General features: G+C 43.6%; 1 protein-coding gene across 2 annotated transcripts in view; it reads right to left on the bottom strand.

Annotated features, from left to right (window-relative positions):
- Positions 1–4,312: 4,312 nt before the first annotated feature.
- The window catches only part of SYNPO2L (synaptopodin 2 like), a 573,080-nt gene continuing 557,769 nt past the window's right edge, over positions 4,313–19,623 (bottom strand). For both annotated transcript variants that reach the window (XM_069240545.1, XM_069240544.1), the window contains one exon: positions 4,313–14,900. In XM_069240545.1, the coding sequence (XP_069096646.1) occupies positions 12,610–14,900 (2,291 nt within the window). In that variant the 3' untranslated portion in view covers positions 4,313–12,609. The remainder of the gene's footprint in view (positions 14,901–19,623) is intronic.

Here is a 19,623-nt window from a genome sequence, read left to right as displayed (position 1 = left end):
CACTATCCAACAAAGCCTCTATAATAGTCTTGCCCAAACTGGGTAAGGACCCCCTTCTGTGTAGTAGCTACCGTCCTATATATCTCTCCTCAACGGCAAAGTTAAAATCCTGGTGGGAATACTCGCGGCTCGTCTTAAGAAGGTCATACCCTCTCTGGTCCATCACACATAGGTTGGCTTTGTACGCGGCCGCACTTTCAGGAACCATCTCCGCACACTATTGCATGCTCTATTGGCAGCACGGGACTCGCGGGAAGAGGCTCTAGCCCTTTCCCTGGATGCCGAGAAGGCACTTGATCACATAGAGAGGTGGTACCTCTTCGAAACACTAGAACGCTTTGGCCTCGGGACTAGCTTCATCAATATGGTGCGTTTACTATATGACTCCCCGACCGCATAGGTCAACTGTGGTGGGTTCCTCTCTGACATATTTTCGGTGTGTAAGAGGACTAGCCTGGGCTGCCCCCTGTCGCCCTTGCTGTTTCTCTTGGCCGTTGGACCCCTGGCAGCCATGATATGCGGCTCCAGTACCATCTCCGGGATACCCATCCCCGGTGGTTGTTCTACTGTTTATTTATATGCCAATGATATTCTGCTCCCCCTCACCGATCTATCCAACTCCCTATTGGGCCTTCGTGCCATACTCTCTGAATTTGAGCTCCTTTCAGGATATCGAATCAATTGGGATAAGAACGACGCATTACCACTATCCCCAGTAACAGTGAGCGCATCGGGGCCTCTCTATAAAATAGAAACAGTTTCGTCTTTAATATCTTGGCATTTACATCAATAGAGGACTGGAGAAAATGGTGACAGATAATTTGGACTCGTTATTAACCAGTATGAAACGTGACTTTGACAAATGGGCACACCTGGCCTCTCCATATGGTGCAGAGCTCAGGCGGTATGTCCTGGTTATGTTGCCTTTACAGAACCCTCTGCCTATTCTCCAAGAGAGAGACCGTCGCATTCAAGCCTTTGTCTGGGGATCAATACATCCGCGATTACCCAGGGCAGCATTACTCGCCAGATGTGAGTACGGAGGACTAGGTCTTCCCTCCATGGAACATTAACACATTGGCACTACACCTCTCACAATTAGCCTACCTGCTACCGAGAGTGAGGGACCAACCCCTTTGGGTGACGGCAGGGAGGACTCATTCTCACTCTCTGTTGGGGCTACAGTTACTCTATAGTGCAAGATCTACTTCCTTGCACACCACCAACCCCATGATCAGAGCCATGCGACACTCATGGTGACAAGCCCATCGATTGCTCAAAATCGATCCCCAGATCCCGACAGAGCTCCGTTGTGGGATAATGGGGAATTTCTCATAGGGAAAAAAGCCATCTTCCGGGAGGAGTGGTACTCAAAGGGCCTTCAGCGACTTGACCAACTTCTGAATTGGGTCACCTTGAAATCCTTCACAGAACTAAGGGAGGAATTTGATCTCCCGGTGCACCATCTATGGCGCTTCCCCAGCTTAAACATTGTCTAGAGGGGCGATTGGGGAACCCCCCTGGAGCCTCTCCCAATCCCCGACACTCCACTACCTGGAAACCTGGGGATTCCTTTGTGACGTAATTTCCGGACTACATACTCAGTTGGAATCGCCACCTAGTTTCCCTCCCACTTTTTCTGTCCCTCAGGGCCAAGTGGCAGGCACGCCTCCACACTGAATATGAATTGGAGGACTGGGCAGACATGATTACGGCCAGGGACTGAGGAGCTCGGGAGGCCGCCTAAAATTCACTCTCTTCAAGATGTTGCATGAATGGTACTGGACACCCCAGAAGTTGTGCTTGGCGAGGTTATTATCCCACGTGTCATGTTGGAGATGCCCTCACGACCGCTGTGATCTGCCCCACATCCTACACGATTGCCCAGCTATACAACCTTTTTGGCGGAAGGTGGGGTGCTCCCTCAGGGAGATAATACCGCTGCCGCCCTCCCTCACTCCTTCTCTATTGTTATTGCATGATACCAGGGAAGTAGGCTGCCTATCCTGACCACAGCAGCGCTTACTACACACAGCGCTTGCTACGGCCAAGGTGTTTATTCTCAGGCACTGGCGCGCAGCCACTGTCCCTCCTCATGGGGAATGGGTCACTGCTATTTATCAGGCAGCCACTCATGAGAGGCTCATTTGTGGCCTCCAGTATAAGTTGGACATCTTCCTTCAAACTTGGACTCCCTTTCTCTCTGTGCCGAATGGTTGACGACATCTATATGTATCTCGATCAGCACTAATGGACAGTGGTATTTTCACTGGGGACCTACATATTCACATGCTAGTGTGCTGCCCTCTCTTCCCACACGGTACTAGCTGCGCTCTGCCAAGTGTTTCCACCTGCGCTGGGCTGTGGTTTGCTATGGGTAGCATGTCCCTACCTGCTCATCCCCCCTCCTGTCCCCGTCCCCTCTGATGCCTCCCCTTCCCATTGACTCAGCTACCTCTCCATATCCACACCCCCCAGGTCCCACCTCCCCTCACCCCTATTGTACTTACCCTCCTCTTCCCCCCCTCGGTCACTGTTGCTATTGCTAACTTTCTGCCTACTTTCTACCCTCTTCCCTCTATCCCTTCCTTTGCTCCTCTTCTCTTTTCTACCTTACTTCCTCTTTTCTCATGAACACTGTCCTATCATTACATCTCTCTCCCTAGTTGCGGTCCTCGCACCTTATAGTCCAGAGCTAAAACCCGCTGTGAAACACAACATATCAGTTGTCAGATATACCTCGTACTCCAAGTTCAGCACCTATCCCCCCGTTAGTCAGTATTGTTTATATTGGCTTGGAGGCCAGCTTACTGTGTTAAGTCGTCCTTGGCATCTTCGCACCCTCCATCATGCTATTATATGAGCGACCAGCTATGCTATCTCCACACCTATCTTCTTCTCCCCCCATTCTTCCAGCATTTCTATATATTATTTTCTCCCCGGTGTGTACACCATATACCCTCTCTTGCTATTATCTCTTCTCCCTGTCCACTATCTCTGCCTTTTGGGTCCCACAGCCTAGAGGAACCGTTCATCCCTTTCTAAGGGCCTGCCCGCTAGCAACCTCCTCGTACTACTTCCCTCGCTTCTACTCACGGTGGCGGCTGCTGCAGTGTGGAGAAGTGAGGGAGAACTGATAGACGGGGGTATGCCCAGAATACTGGTCCTTTCTGTACACTACTACTGGGATACGGACGGAGCCATAAACGCAACCCCACACTCTTATCAGAATGCCTGTGTTGCATTGTCAGTTACATTGCACTCTGGAATTACGACAATTGTTTTCGAAGTCATGTTCGACATTCGTACGCCTCAGGTCAGCTGTTACCCTTGCACGATTGTAGACTCCTCCATATATGTATATGTTGGGACATAATGAGAGATATGTGCCTATTTCATGTTGATCAGGATTTATGTACCATGTCAATGCTTTTGATTTTGAATTTTGATCTTGAGTTTTAAATAAAGAATTACAACACAAAAAAAAGAATGGGTTTGGAGGTGGGCATTAATGATGTGTATTGAATTTATAAACAACAGTTGTTGTGCTCATCTCTAAAGAAGATAAACAGCACCATCATGTGGTAGACTCATAGGTGGCAGTATTGACAATTAAGTGCAGGTGCCGAGCACCGGAGTCCACTGGCTCAAATTAAGCACTGACTTTAATGAATGGTAGTAATCCACACTACCTTTCGGTTCGTCCATCATGAAGAATCTAAGTAGGGACTCGAAGAGTTACCTGCACTCTCTAAGAGCTCCTCACTTTGTATTGGAGCTTGACCTATGCGATTGAATGAGAGGTGCTACTGTAGACCGAGGGCCTGGCTTAGAGTTTGGCAGATGAGTTACTTCGTCGCAAACATGACAGATATCCCATCCGCTGTATTACAATGTCCATAGGATATAAAGGCATGGTAGTAAGGCGGACAGGATATTTGTTTCTGCCAAACACTAAAACAGGCCCTGAATCCTTCAGAGTTTTTCTACAACTTCACTGGTTCGTAATATTGTAGTTTCATCTCCTTAACAAAATTATTTTATTAATAGAAACAACATTAAGCTGTTTGGCTCTAGATGACTGTTATTTCAGTTGAAACAGTCATAGGCCCTCTTGCTACTTTAAAACTATTTTCATTTTCCAATTGTGTAGTCGGTTACATCCAGCGGAATACTAATAAACATCTTCATTCTGAGTGACAGCTCCTTCTGAGATTGCTTGGTATATCAGGTGAATTTGAAAAGTGTACAATAAGACAGCAGCAGAAGAGGAGACAATCAGACACATTGAGTGAAAAGAAATCTCTTCATGTAAAGTGCGTCACTCAAGTTTATTTCGTGCACAATCAAAATGTAATGTTCAACACATACAAAAAAGAAATATCCATATAATTGTTCAAATAAACCTATCACATTTTCAAATAATCAATAACCTTTGATAACGCTAAACTACGTTTTCTAAAATGTATTTGTAACAAGGACAATGATTTCACAGAAACAAAAACAAAAGTCAATTTTTCATCACTAAGGGAGTATAACATTCAAGGTGACATTAGGCACTGAAAGCTGCTGTTCTGATTGAACAACTATTATGTAGGAGAGTACCATAAGAACAGACAAAAAGGATAGAGGGGTATAGTTGTTTAGGTCACTCTTGCTTACAGAGAAATTGGAAGATTTCTCCGCAGACATTTGGCTCTGAAAAACTAGTCAGGCTGGAAGTCAGTTGCGTGTCTGGACTTACGAAGGACTCTTCCTCTCCCCTCTAGCCTGTGAAGAAGCCTCACATCTTTGCTGTGGGTCAATCCATGCCTCTAGTTGAGATGCAAGGGTACCCCTGAGATGGCCACGAGTCAGTCAATCTGCGGGAAGGAATTAACACACCTTTTATAGGGACTCATTCCATGAACTGCAGCTGTTCCACACCTGACATAAAACATTCAAATTAATCGATGGTGAAGGTGTACTTTGGTTGTAGCTAGAAAATGGCGTGTACTGCATGTGACATGTTGACTTGTGGAAATTGCCCCACCCAAGCGAAATGTGGGAAACATCTATCTATGTCCAAAAATGGAGGACCTCTGGAAGAAATTCATAAAGATCTTCACATTGACTGAACTGATTGTTGGAGGAAATCCATTCACTGTCACTTTGCCAGAGAGGCTAATCATCTGCATTTAAAGTTGATGACCTATTGCATTATGAGATGTGTTATGCGACATTCACTTAGGACTCCTGTATGATTTCACTGGGACACCAGATTCCCCTGAAAACAAACACACTCCTAAGAGAATTGCTCATGAATCAAGATGAGGGTGATGTGTTCTTGGAAAAATTTGGATCATGTAACAGTACATAAAGTTCATGCACGACTGAGACATCTTAGGCTTTTTACAAAAAAGAAAGTACTTTTTCAGTAGTTTCTGACATCAGCACTTCTCTGTTAGGCTGTCAGTTTATACTGAAATAAAAAATATGAACGGTTTACTGATTGTTTACAACCGGTTTCTGAGTTTGACAATACAGGCAAATGGATGCATGCAAGGGAGGATTTCTATACACTGTAAATGATTGCACATGTGGAAAAGGCATGGCTTACATGCCTTTCAGAAGAGACTATGGAAGGTCCTAGAAGGTTATCACACTTGCTGAAGGTGTATAAGTCGTTGTCTGGCAGACGTTCTAATAAAAAGACTGAGTATATTGAGTACATTTCCAGGTGCCAAAAATCTGCCTTGCATGGCAATGACCAGCAGGTAGGTAGGATTTCAGAAGCTGTGGGATACAGCTAGTTAAAACTGAGGAGGATATAATGAAGGCAAAGATTTCAACAGGTCCCTGTATTATGCTGGATCATTTAGTGTAATGCGGTGCCTGACAATTATCTAGCTTTTTGGCTGTGGAAGGCCAGGCAATGTCTCTATTTGTGGATTTCTTGGTGGAAATACACAGGAAGGTGCATGTTCAGCTGTCTGAGTGTGGATGGTTTAAAGGGTGAGGGTTATCTCGATTGTGGTGCTCCATGAGAGAGGGGCACATCTGGAAGTGTCAGACCCTAACCTGTATGAGTGAGGCATATATCGTTGCTTGTCTCTGCACTGGGTTTCACACTGGGGATATGGGTCAGAAAGGCTCTTGCCTCACCCAATACAGCTAAGGCAGTGCTGTCTTCCTCTTTATGGGTCTGCAGATGCCCCAGTATGGCAAGACTGATGACTTACATTAAGATTTTAGACTGTGGCTTTTAGATAGAGTACTTTTAAAGTTGTGGTCATCTTCGTCCACAAAGGAAATTTAGGAACCAGGGGTGTAAAGATTCAAATAATGAATTGGAAAATATATATAGATAAGGACATCAGTCACGCTTTTTTCAATCAGCTCAGAAAATAAGAAATGTTATGGTGAACAATTCTGTAACAGGAGTTGCCAGGAGCTAGCATATGTTCAATGTATAGGCATAATAAGTAGTCGATTTCCACCCATAAACTGAGTTGCAACATACTTAGGCAGTAGCAAACACCTGAGCTAGTCTTGCGGCAAATGGTTATTTTTATGTATTTTATAACTCATTGCTCCACTGACAGGAACCCAGCAGGACGAATTTTCTAAAGCAAACAGAGCTGTTACAATCAGTTACTGAGACAGCGTTTGGTATCTGAGAGCCCAAAGACTGACATCAGAGGACTATCCAGACACAAGGACGCCAACTGCGTGGGGGAGGCGTAGGGGAAACTGGAGGTTGTGCGTGAAAGAATGGCGCTAGTCAGGTTAGAGTAAAAAAAATGACTCTAACCTGATTATTGTCATTATTTCCATGCACAACCCTCATGGACATGACTCCTGTCTAAGCAAAGACAGAAGTCACGCCCCTGAGCCCAATGGCCATGCCCAGGGGATTTAAGTCCCCTGGGCATGGCCATTGGGCACAGTGCCATGTAGGGGGGCCCAACTTAGGCCCCCCTAAGGCACTTTGAAAAAAAAACATACTTACCTAGACTTACCTGGGATGGGTCCCCCCATCGTTAGGTGTCCTCCAGGTGTGGGTGCGGGTGGGTGGGGGTGTCCCTGGGGGCAGGGAAGGGCACCTGTGGGCTGTTTCCATGGTCTCTGGCCATGGAAAAAGGCCCACAGGGCCCCTAATGCCTGCCCTGACCGAGGAGTTAAATAATGGTGCTAAGCAGGCTTAGCGCCATTATTTGAAACCCTCATCCTCCCGTGCATGAATTTTACACGGGAAGATAAATAAGGCGCTAGGGCCTTTGAGTCATTTTTTGCCCAGGAACGCCTCCCATTGACACAAGGTAGTTTTCCACAGGCAAAAAATAACTTTAACTACAATATTTTGGCACTAGACATGTCTAGCATCAAAATATAAATATGGAGTTAAGTTTGTGCCGGATTTGCGTCAAAAATATGACGCAAATCCAGCACAAACAGAGTATAAATATGCCCCTAAGTTTATCATCCTTTTGTTGTTAAAGGGGCGGGGCTTTTGGGATTACAAACACTGAGGGGCGTCCACTGTGCACTCCCCTCAGTGCGCTTGTGTATTAGGCCGGCAATTTCAGGCCGGCCAAACACACGTGCACTGTGCTCTCTCTAGCCACTGTGTTGCAGGGCTGCAGACAGCAGGCACAGTCTCCCAGTCTGCATGGGAGCACCCTGGCTGGGCACTCCCAGCCAATCCTAACGCTGCTCTGAGCAGCATAAGGATTGTATATATATCCCCCCCCCCATATGCCGCCCTGGTTCCTGTAACCCCTGCGAGCTGCACTGTGTGGTCAATGTGAGAAACGTGAACAAGTTCTCACCAGGTAGCAGTTGATGACTATAAGGTACCTGAGATAAAAGTAGTGGAGAAAACATGTCTGCACTAAATCCGCAATAAAATGGAATATGTGACAAGCCTTCTTGCAACATGCCAAGAGCACAGAAGTAAAAGGATCCCAAAGACTCTCTTTTGTCTAGGTTTTTCCACATGAAACTTCTGGTAACTGAATGACATTCCCTTGTCGAAGGAAGATGCTACTTTTTTCAAAGTGGTATAAAGTTAACCTGCAATATTTATCAAGCATGCATTAAAGGAATGCAGTAATCGTTAAACAGCACGAGCAAGGACACAACAGCACACAGACAAACTGGTAGGGAAACCTGGGGCTCGTAGCAATGCTCTAATACAGTTGTTCTTAACCTTTTGACTTCTTTGAATCACCCTTTAATCGTTACAGGAATTTAGGGACCCCCATTGAATCACTGGAATTTAGAGACCCCAGCCCAAACAATGATTTGAACCATAAAACCATACTCAAATATGCGCATACAATCATTCATCATACAAATACATAAATGATGATATATTTTACTTAATTCACAAATATAAAAAAATTCAGTTGATGCCAAGCATCACCTATACTGTATTCTGTTGGTTGCACTTGCCCTTCTCCGACAAATCAATCTGAGGATACCAACTTATTTTGTTTTCTCCAATTTCAAATTCCTTCACATTTACGGAACGAAGTACATTTTTCAATTTTCCATTTTTTTTTTTTACTCAAATACATTTTCATTTCTTAATATTATTTAATTTCCTAAGCAGTTGTTGATCCCCTGCACAGGAGAAGCGCACGAGTACCAGACTATAGGTTAAGATGAAACAAATCCTAGAAAAGTAATCGAGCTGTGTAAATGAGGGGAGCGTTTTTCCTATTTCCTCTTAGCTTCACATGTCACAAAATGTAAAGAGTCTGCAAAAGTTCTTGGTGCTTTGTTTACCACTTCTCTTTAAAACAGTTGTAGACAACTCTCTCTCTCTCTATTCTTCTGCGGCATTAGTGCAGTGCTGCCAGGGCATCAGCACGGGCATATCTGTGCTCGCTTTTCCACTTTGTCACCTATTCTAACATCCATAAACCATCGCTGGAGATCCAGACCGCTTATCTCCCTAACCCTGTCTCTAGAAGGTTCTCTGTCATCAATCTCGGGGTTCTTTGTCATACTTGAAGCCAGTGATTGCCAGCACTTCACCCCGTGCTCCCTCCTGTTCTTTTGACAGTTCCTGCTTATTACAGTACAATCCTCTAATGCTCTAAAGCCATTTCACCGCCTACCTTGACAGTCATGGACAGACTGGTCAGTTCACTACCCTACCCAACGAGGGCCCCGTGGGATGTAGGGAACTCTTTTGCCGTTTCTACTAGTGCACCTGCACTTTGCACAGCTATTCGCCTGCCTAATTTGTAACATGAATACGTCCCTCCACTATGTCACACAGAATGCCAATCAGTTTTTCTACTTCTGCCAGTCAGTTTAGAAGCGGAGTAACCTTAATTCCTCCATTTGAATTTAATTGAATTGTGTGGCATTGAAGCTTCATGTATAACAGAAAAATAATTCTGGACAAGCTGAAACGTTGGAGGGGAAGTGCTGAGAAACTCACGAAATTAGCTTTTTTGTACTACATAGCAATTTATAAAGTTCTCCCTATTTACCATTTGGCAATGAGTGTTGCCTAGGATTAAACAGTGAGTTTAACAAGGTCTTTCTCTTTGTAGTCCACACCCAACAATTGAATTTTGACGCTCCCTGCCTCAGTTACTCCCAGAACTATTGACACAGAGAAACATCGGCTATGCATGTTTGATCTGCTCACTCTCAGACACGCTAGACGTTGTCAGTCGGCTCCAGGAGTGGTATGAAAGCAGCAAAGGGTGGTGTTGGCGTGCACGTGACCTTGAAGACACGCAGACGCCACACAGGGAAGGACGCTTTCGGTTATCTCTCTCAAAACATACCCAAGCCCTGCTCTTTGAATGAAGATTATAGCCCCTTGGAATTCCACTGCAGTTTAACTATCTGCCCATGACCAACAAGTGTCTTTCAAAGTCCATAGGGACCTATCCCGATCCTCCACGAAGAACTTACTGGAATCCTAGCCTGACCTTTAACCTAAAAAGCAAAGTAACTTTCCTTGCAAGCCTCACACTGGTGTAAAACCAATGTGCTCCTCTCATGAACCGGTTCATGAGAGCCTTTATTCTTGCTTATACCAGGCATCTGTCACTAACTTTAGCATTCATATGTCCTTCACAGCTGTGGTAATCTGTCACCAGACGACCTTTCCAAAAAAATAAGCAGCAGTCCTAGGGCTTCTGTCCATACTTGAGATGGGCAGCTAAAAAGCTGCTGGCTTGATAACAGGGAGCCATATGGGAAGGCGTTATATTGTTCAACCCAGTTGAAAAGGAAAACATATATAGATAAGACAAATCATACAAGAGGTATTTCAATGGTGCCAAGAGTCCTAAGACCCTGAACCACGAAAAGCTGTGTACACTAAGTGTGACTATGAGAAAAGTCAACCATATCTTTTGCCCACGTGGGTCTTAACCCTGGATTCAAGCTGTCACAAGCATGCCAACAAACGGGTGCAGCCCAGTATTTCCAAAGAACGGGGAGCATACACTGGCATGTTCACTGCAAGGTGTGTACATGCATATGTAAACTGAACTTTGAGAACATGCACTATAAGGTACATTAGACAGTACAGACTGATGTTAACCGAACTGCTATAAGTGCATGAGCAGACATATTCGTTCAAATTTGGTTCAGTGTGTCTATACACTCATCTACATTATCCAAACACTGGGAGCGTGTAGGGACAGGTAAGCATTCTGGTGTCTGCATAATCCCGGGATAGGATATCGCAAATTTACCAAGAACTATGTGCATGAACAGACACCACAAACAGTGGATATCATCTTTTATACACCATGATGGCAAATGCAGATGCAAAGCCATCTATGTAAAGGTACATGAAGTCACATATCCACAAAGTAATCTGTTGGTGTATATATCCTCCGAGTGCCAGGAGCATGTAGGCATATGTGCACCAAGTGATGTGCGGAAGTGAATGTGCTCTAAACTACAGCAGGCTGGAGTGACATGTTCAACAAATTGCTAATGCAAGTATGTAAAAAGAACACAGGCACAGATTCACAAACATTTCAAGCAATGCAGCTAGTGTGTTGCATTGCATGAAAGGAAGAGAGCAGAACTGCATCATATTTTCTAAGAAATTGTGCACTTCTACTCTCTCTCCATGCACTAGCGTATTTTGAGTTGCCTAGAGCCAACACAGTTACCTTTGCACCACAGTGCAAAGGTGCATGCATTATGGTCAGAATTGCCTTTGTACAGGAAGTGGCACCTTCCTAAACAAAATGCATGCTGTAAAATGAAGCATATATGCAGAGGAAATCATAAGGAGAAATAAAGATATTTCTCTTTGTTACCCCAGATTTAGGCCGGTGTACCATTCTGAGGCAAACCCATGTCTACAATTCTTCCTAAATATGGGTTTGTGTTGAAATCCATGGGTGGATGTACGACAGCGGCATGCACCACCCATGGAATGCCTCCCTGATGCAAAGTAATGCATACAACGTTGTGCACAGAAGACCCACAATGTCACATCAAACACACGGTTCCCATCTCGATAAAATGAGAAAAAGACAATCAACCTGAGCTTTCTATTGAATACCATTGGAATAGCACAAAAGTGTGGGTGTCCGTGGGTGCAAGCTTGTCAGCTCTGTGAACGGAAAAAGAGAGCGTGTGGGGCTTTATCCAAATATGTAGCTGCCCATCCTCCAGTCTCAGCTATCCACTAGTTAGTGTACAGAAGCAAGTGCTCAGATTTCAAGAGTATGCTCATTTCCTCATCAAGCAGCCTGCAATTAATATTTCCTTCTATCCTTTGACAAATCAAGTCACCTGTTTCTGAGTTCTGTGTGTTGATGTATATGTCCTTCCTAGAGCCTCAACTTTTGAGTTTGTGCATGCATGTGCTCTAAAATTACAGTGTGCTCCTACACACAACATAAGGATTGGAGGACATCAACTGCATATTCTTTTGTACCTCAGACCGCCCTCCGCCTGCCAGACCCACAATGTATATACAATACCGTCACACAGCCTCAATTTGTATAAATTCATTAACTTACAGAAACATATGTTTACGGATCCAAATGTGCATCCCACCATAGTATGCTCAAATCAGTAAGCACTTACGCCAGTCAGCAGTAAACCCCTTTTGCTGGTCGTTCTTTTTATATTCCCCCATTAACCTTTCCGTTATAACCTGGACTTCGTCCCTAAAGCATACTTGTAAAGTATCCCTACATATGTGGATACCTCGGTTCAGTAAAAAGTAACCAACATCCCAGAATGTATGCTGCCATTTAATTTTTGCAGTCTCTGAATCGACATTTTTCTCCCCAAAGGTTAAACCTTTCTGGTGCAACACCTCTACTTGTCTTTCCTGCAGGGCCGTCTGTTCATATTCCAGTCAGTTGATATCCGAAACATTGGTAGCGTTTCTTTTCTACTGGATGCGTGTTGGGATATTCTACAGTCATCTTCATCAATCCTTTACAGAGTGCTTTAAACCTTAAAAGGGGACCTAAGTGAGAATGGGGACCTAAACAGAGACAATGGTTTGTATGTAGTTAGCACATCCCGGTTTATATAGCTCATAACACAATCCTACACGAACTACTCATTTCAAGCATCTTAGTAGTGGATGGTGGAATTTCACAGCAATAGCAGGTTTCAGTAGTTTACTGAAGCTGGTCTCCACACATTCGCTTGTATTCCCGTTCGGGCTGCTGAGAAGTGTGGTCTTGCTACTTGAATCACTGAAATACACGACTGTGGAGAAGTAATTGGGCTTGAAGGGTTATATGCTCCCACTGTCCGAAACTCAAGGGAGCTTTTCAGTGGCAGGCATTCTTGCTCAGGAGGATGTATTTGTGTAGGTGGTGGTATCCTGGAGGGCACCGGTGGGTAGGTCTCCTCTGTTCTCCAGATGGGCTCATTAAGCGTAGTGGCAGAACGGGGCTTTATCACAACGGGCATCAGGCTGGTGGATGAGGACATTGGAGTTGGTGTTGAGAAGCGTTTGATCTCATAGGTCCTCACTGTTTTCACTGGCACTTGCCGAACAGGCGTAAGAGAAAGGCTTGACTGCTGATTCATCTGATTAGCTGGATTCGGTCTTGTAGCATTAGGAGAGCCACCATAACAGAACATGGCAGGATTTAACTGGTAAGGCTGATGGCTCATGAAATCAATAGCCTGAATTCGTGGTTTTTGGTTCTGGGTCTTCCTCACCTTGCTTTCTGCTTTCCCTGACTGTGATCTGGAAGCCGCCAGTGGATAGAATGGAGAGTGCAATGGGTTATAAGCTATTGGTGGAGGAGCTCGGATGTTGGGTGAGTATTTCCAGCAGGATGGTAGAGAAGGTGTGGGAGAAGGTGTTCTGGGTCTAGAGCTTGGTGCAGGGGTTGATTCCACCACAAACTTGTCCATGCGACTCTGACGTTTAGCAAACAGTTCAGCTCCCTTGCCTCCCATTTGCGGTGTATCATAGATTTCATTAATAAGTCTGCTTCCTGGATACTGTGAATGAGGTTTGGGAGCTACTGGTGGAGGGGTCTTAAACCTGCGATGGGGGGATTGCATGAAGTTGCATGCCTCAGCTCCAAGACTTAAAAAGTCCTCTTCGGGCCCAGACTCAAAGCCTGCCCCAGACAGTTCATGTTTGGATTTTCCATCCAGATTCTGCACTAGTGAAAGAAGCTCTGGATTTGGTGAGTGCTTCTGTTTTTCCTCCACCTTACTGAACATCTGTTTTCTTGTGCCTCGCTTACGTGCTTCTTGCAGTATGCCTGTGCGGAAAGCTGGCACAGAAATTCTCTGTTCCCTGGATGCCATGGACTCCGAAGTAGGCTGCAAAGGTGCAGTGGCACTGATAAATGGTTGAGACACACTGGTATAGGGAATGCTATCTGACATAGAATTGGATGATGGACTCGCACTTATAAACAGTGATGTTGAACATGTTCCTGGTGTTACTGAAGTAGATTCTGGGGACCTGGTGAGTGTGGGCTGACTAGCTGCTGCTTGTGCCCCCAACTCCCTGGAAGGATTTGAAAGATATACAGAAGCAGTAGTGGCCCTTGCCATTGGTGGATGATTTGTTTTTTCAAGGCCGATTTCTTCTATTGATAATTCTTTTGTTAGTGCCACTGTTAATTTTGATGGTCCTGGATTATACAAAGATGTTTTGGTGCTTGATGAAGTCATTTGTGTTCCTTTTGTGGCAATGGCAGTCCCTGAAGGGGCTACTGGGAGTGGTGGAGGACATATGCTTTGTCCACTGGGGTGTTCAATTTTCTTCTTAAGAGCTGAAGGTCTAAAGATGACTGCTGTGGTCTTTGGGAGATTCCCACCAATACCAGGAGTAAAAGGCCTTGCAGACCTGTTAAATATTGCAGATGTGTCTGCCTGGTTTGCATCATCCCCTAATACCTGTATTGAATTAGGAGTTTGTGGAAGAGGGCCTTCTCCATTCATCATCATATGCGTCTGAGACATATATGGTTGAGACTGATGCCCCTCTGGCATTTGTTTCAGGGTTTGTTCAGCAGACGACTGACCAGTTTTCGGCCTCAGAAGCTCATTCATCTTGGTTCCTCTACCTGATGCATTACTTTGTTCCGCTTGCTGTGACTGAGCCTCCATCTTGGATTTTTCAATGTCCAGGTAAGTGTGGTCCCAGTCTGATTGGTTGGTCAAGCTTCGAGCATCAGAGAACCCTTCTTCATCAAATTCTGACTCACTTGTTGGGAACATGCCATCCTCATCCTCACAGCGGTCTTCATCCACACTACCATAGCTCACCAAGGTGTATTTCTTTGCCCTTTGTCGGCGTTTTTTAAACATAAGCACTCCTTTAGAGTGAGGGTTCGGGGCATCTGTCAGAAGAGAAGCTATGGTTCTGCACTTTGTTTTTGCCTCTTTCACCTGCTTCTCCTGAACACTTTCACTGCGGTGGAGCACTATAAAGAAGAGAAGAAAACACAGAGTGAATCAGAGTACACCAGCAGTAGGATATTTTTGCATCTTGAACTATGCTCATTTACTTTCAGTTTCCTCTCCATCTACAGCACGTTTTTTTCTATCAAAGAATCTCTCTTAATTATAAAGTATTTGTTTTTTACTCACATATGCAAAATATCACACAAAGCTAATATAAAGGCCGGTATCAGAATTTATTCCAAAATCTTAGTCATTGCATGATAATATTGGCCTTCCTAATGAATCACTGCAAAGACAAATTCAAGCTAAATATTCCCCACAATACCTCCTGCTAAAAATAATATTTTAAAATCATATCACAGAAGTAAATTCCAGTGCCATAGATTTATCACTCCTATTCCTTAGTAGAAAAGAAAAGCATCCAAATCTGAACAACAAAAGAGGTAATCCAGAAACTACCAAATTGATTACCATAAATGGCATGCCAAACACACTTACCAGCTATTTGCAATCATTTACATATATTAGTGTTTGAGAAGGAGCTCTGTTAGTTGATGAACCATAGGTGTTATATATAGCTGTTCTCAGCTATTCTGAGTATTTTCTCTTACTACACTTGGCACTGAAATCCAAACTTCAGGATAGATATTAATCATTCAGTTACAACATTTCAGTCATTTAAAGAAGGGCAACTTTTAAAAATGTAACATTTTTCTCATTTGGTATCTGGATTATATCAAATATTAAGCTGTATAATTTGCAATTCCTTAAACCTCGGACAGTACAACCTCTTCTATCTACTATAATTCCCTTCACTGACCTTCCACTTTGCACTACTAATTCCAATCAATCACTAAGGCCCTCATTAGAAGGTGTGCTTTTTCACTCGGAGGGATGAGTCTGGGTGAAATTCTGTATCTTGCAATTCCAAGTCACTTCGTGCTGTGAGTGATCGGATCCACAAACGCCAAAACCAATAATTCCATACTCGAAGACACTGGGCCAGTCTGCACTGTTACGGGACACAGCAGTGAGTGGCATCACAGCTTGCCCTACACACAAATCCTGTGCAGGGCTGGGGTAGCAGACAATGCTCCTCAATAGGGGCATAAGCCTGCCCTGTAACCCTATTCCCCACGTCACAGTCCCACCCCACCGGCTCTCCCACTGAAAATTTCCATGTGCTCAAAGCAGAAGGAAAATGTCTGCAGTTTTTTCCCCCTTGGAATCAGGAAAATGCCCCAAAAAAGTACCCATTACCAGGCTGAACAGCTATTCTCGATTTTTTGGGAAAACTTGTAAACAATGGAACTTGATGCAGGGATACCAGACGGAATTGGTAGATTTTGATGCCCAGAATCCTAGAACCAAATTTTGTAGGACTCATTAGACGGGTCTAAGTTTTTATTTCCTGCTTCTCCCTAATTCGGAATCACTCAGTCTATGGCACCCTGACATTCGTGTGTGGAAGCTATCTTTGTATCCTAGCCCATGCTTCAACTTGCATGTACTATTGAAGAAAATTTGATTCTGCCCTATACTTTGGTTTATTGTGATATTACTCTCTAAATGTACATATTGCTTGTATGTATTTGCCTCAAGCTGGCAGACCTACCTAAATGAGGCAGCCTGACACATTATCTGGATTTGTTTCCAGAACACTATCGGTAACAGACTCTCTAGACTCTCTGGCACTAAGGACTTTCTCGATGTGCCAACCTGAGACAGAAAGCCCAATGGACTGCAATCACGCTGCAACCAACTGAGAATTACTTGACTAAGATGCATTCTAGGTAATGATCAATCCTCTGAGATATCACAGCGATAGCCAGTGGAACACTAGCCATCTCTAATCATGGAGCGGCATACTCAAGAACGCATTTAAACCAGGAATATATTTTCAAGATTTATTTAAAATCAAAAAACTATCATAGTAGCTAAAGTACGAATAGTAACTATTATAAAAACAAGCAAAATATTGGCAATAAAACTTATAAGGAGCGTGGATAAGAAAAAGTTTTGCACTATGATGTGATGATGTTATCATAAAGTTTTTTTCTATCAATATTTCGCACCCCACCTTACTCTTGGCAAATTGAGCTATATGTAGCACCATAAGTAGCCTGCTTCAAGTTTCAAGCATGGTTCACACCTGCATACCTGTTCTGAACAATAGAACTAATGTTTAGCAAAGTAACAAGTCTGCTATTCTTGTCTGCATTGCCAGTGAAGGCTGGCTGTACGTCCCCTTTAGATTTCAGTGAAGGAAAGTGATTACAGCTCTGTATGATCCTCTTTCTCAAGTCATTTGTATGAAGTTCCCTTCTATTTCATTACTCTCTGTTATTAAATCATACATTGTAGCTGAAAATGGTTGAACATTTGGAGAATAAACAACTAGCAGTAAGGCCCTGGCAGCATTTCACTCACTTACTTTCTGTGAAAGGTTGGCCAATGTTTAAAACCATTGACGAGAACTGCAGGTCTCAGCCTCTATGAAACCTTGTTCATTTTGTAAAGCAATCTTTGGAAAATAAAATTGAATCCATACAGATAAATGTGAGTATAGTCAAACAAACTTAGAGGCCGATTATGAGTCTGGCGGTCACAAGATCGACTGACTTGTGGTGGCTGTCGGACCGTCACAGCTGTGGCAGTCCAATCCCACATTATGAGGTTGACAGGCAGACTCGCCAGCCTATCGCCATCCCCGCCAGGCTCCAAGATCCTGATGGGCTGAGGACGGCCCTGGTTGTAATCAGCCAGGTCAGCACTGAACTCAGCAACACCTTGCTGATTGCAACCTTTTTCTCCACCAGACTTTTCATAGCAGTTTCACCACTATGAAAAGGCTGGTGGAGATCAAGTGCAGGGCCCCTCCTGCCCAGAACCCTTGTAATGAACACTGTCTGTTGTACAGAGAGTGATCATTTCAAGGGTGCTGGTGCACCCTGCATGTGGCAGCATTGCCTCCGGCTAAATTATGAGCCAAGAACAATGCTGCTGCACCTTCCCCCTAGGATGACTAGCGTAAACCTTGGTTTCTGCCGATCAACCCAGTGGGAAAGTTGTAATGGGGCCAGTGGGGGGATAGCCAGCACCGCAGCGGTCTCCTCATCAAGAGTTTGGCAGACAGATGTTTCCGTCTGCCAAACTCCTAATGACCCCCCTTAATTATCATGCTGTAATGAACAATAGCTTGAAGAAATTTGCATTTATATTTGAAACCTCTACCTAAATAAACAACATATATAATTTGAGAAAAGGTATAGAAGAGAAAATGTATAATAAGTATGCCAACTCAAAATCTCCAAGTAACATATATCTTAAGTGCAAATATGTATCTCTCAGGAAGACCTCGATGCAAAAAATAAATTACCCTCTAACCATACATTTTCTTGGCACTGCTGTTGCTCTTAGATGTCTTGGTTCACGCCACATTCTCCAAGATAGTGTCTCTTAATCTTTTGACTGCTGTGGACACCCACTTAATCATCACTGAAATCTGAGGAATATGCTACTGTATAATTATTCGAATGCAGGGACACCCACTGAGTCATTATTGGATCCCAGGGACACCAGCTCAAGCAGTATTAATGATCTGAACTGAAAACAACAAACACACATATGAAAATATGAAATAATCAAACAAATACACAAAAGATAAAATATTTTATTTAATTCACAAAAAATAGAAACAATTTAATATTTTCATTTGAATGGGAAGGTTGCAGCTTTCCTAAATTTAACAGAGGTCGTCCATTGTCCATAATATATTCTATTTGATGTATTTTCACTCCTCCCACAAATCAGTGTGAGGATACCATTTACTTTTTAGCTTCAAATTTTAAATTCCTTCCCATTAACAGAACGTTTTAACATTTTCAGTTTTATACTTAATTTCGTTATTTATATACCCCCTGGTTAATCAGTTAATATTATTTAGTTTTGCAAGAAGTTGCAGAACCCTGAGGAGGGGTAGCGGACCCCCAGGGTCCCCATCCCACAGGTTAAGAACCACTTCTCTAAGACAAACAAATAAATTAAATTATGATGCCATCATATCCTGAAGCCTGTCTACAAGCAAAGCCATGGGAATTATGTGGCAAGGAAGGGCCAAATTATGCAGAAGAGCTGATTAATCTATGCTGCAAGAAAAGGCAAAGTATGCAGCAGAATACAGAACATTTGTCATAATTTTAACCAGTGCTTAATGTCTACAAAAATAAGTGTCAGGGCCCAAGGTACCACTTAGGGGGCCACTGCAGCTTGCTCCATTCACGTTCCCTGCCAGTGCTGCAAAATGGCAGTAGTAATGGCCTGGAATTGCGACTATTATTATTATTTGGTGTATAATATATTGCTAAATTGAAGTTTTCCCTGAACATAGGCAGACAGTGCCACCAGGTGGGGTAGTGTTATCAAACAAGTACCAATATTAGGAATTAGGTGCTGAGCACTGGAACACACCGGCACAAATTAAGCTTTTGTTTTATATCATTTTTACACACGCTAGGTAATGATATCACCTCATCAGTACCAACTTAACACCTATGTACAGCAATAAGCAACAGAAATGTGACCAGTCAATATTTTTCTGTTAAAATCTTCAGATTCTGCAGCAGATGATGGTTTATGTGTCAAATCCATAATCATGTGTAAAAAGAAACAGCCCCAAAATCACATAATTTCAGTGGCCCTATTTCTAAGTAATCCAAACTCTGTGCTCTCAAAGAAAAGACA

This window comes from Pleurodeles waltl, chromosome 6 (assembly GCF_031143425.1).
Source record: "Pleurodeles waltl isolate 20211129_DDA chromosome 6, aPleWal1.hap1.20221129, whole genome shotgun sequence".
Taxonomy (NCBI): Eukaryota; Metazoa; Chordata; class Amphibia; order Caudata; family Salamandridae; genus Pleurodeles; species Pleurodeles waltl.
This window is presented reverse-complemented; position numbering and strand designations above follow the sequence as displayed.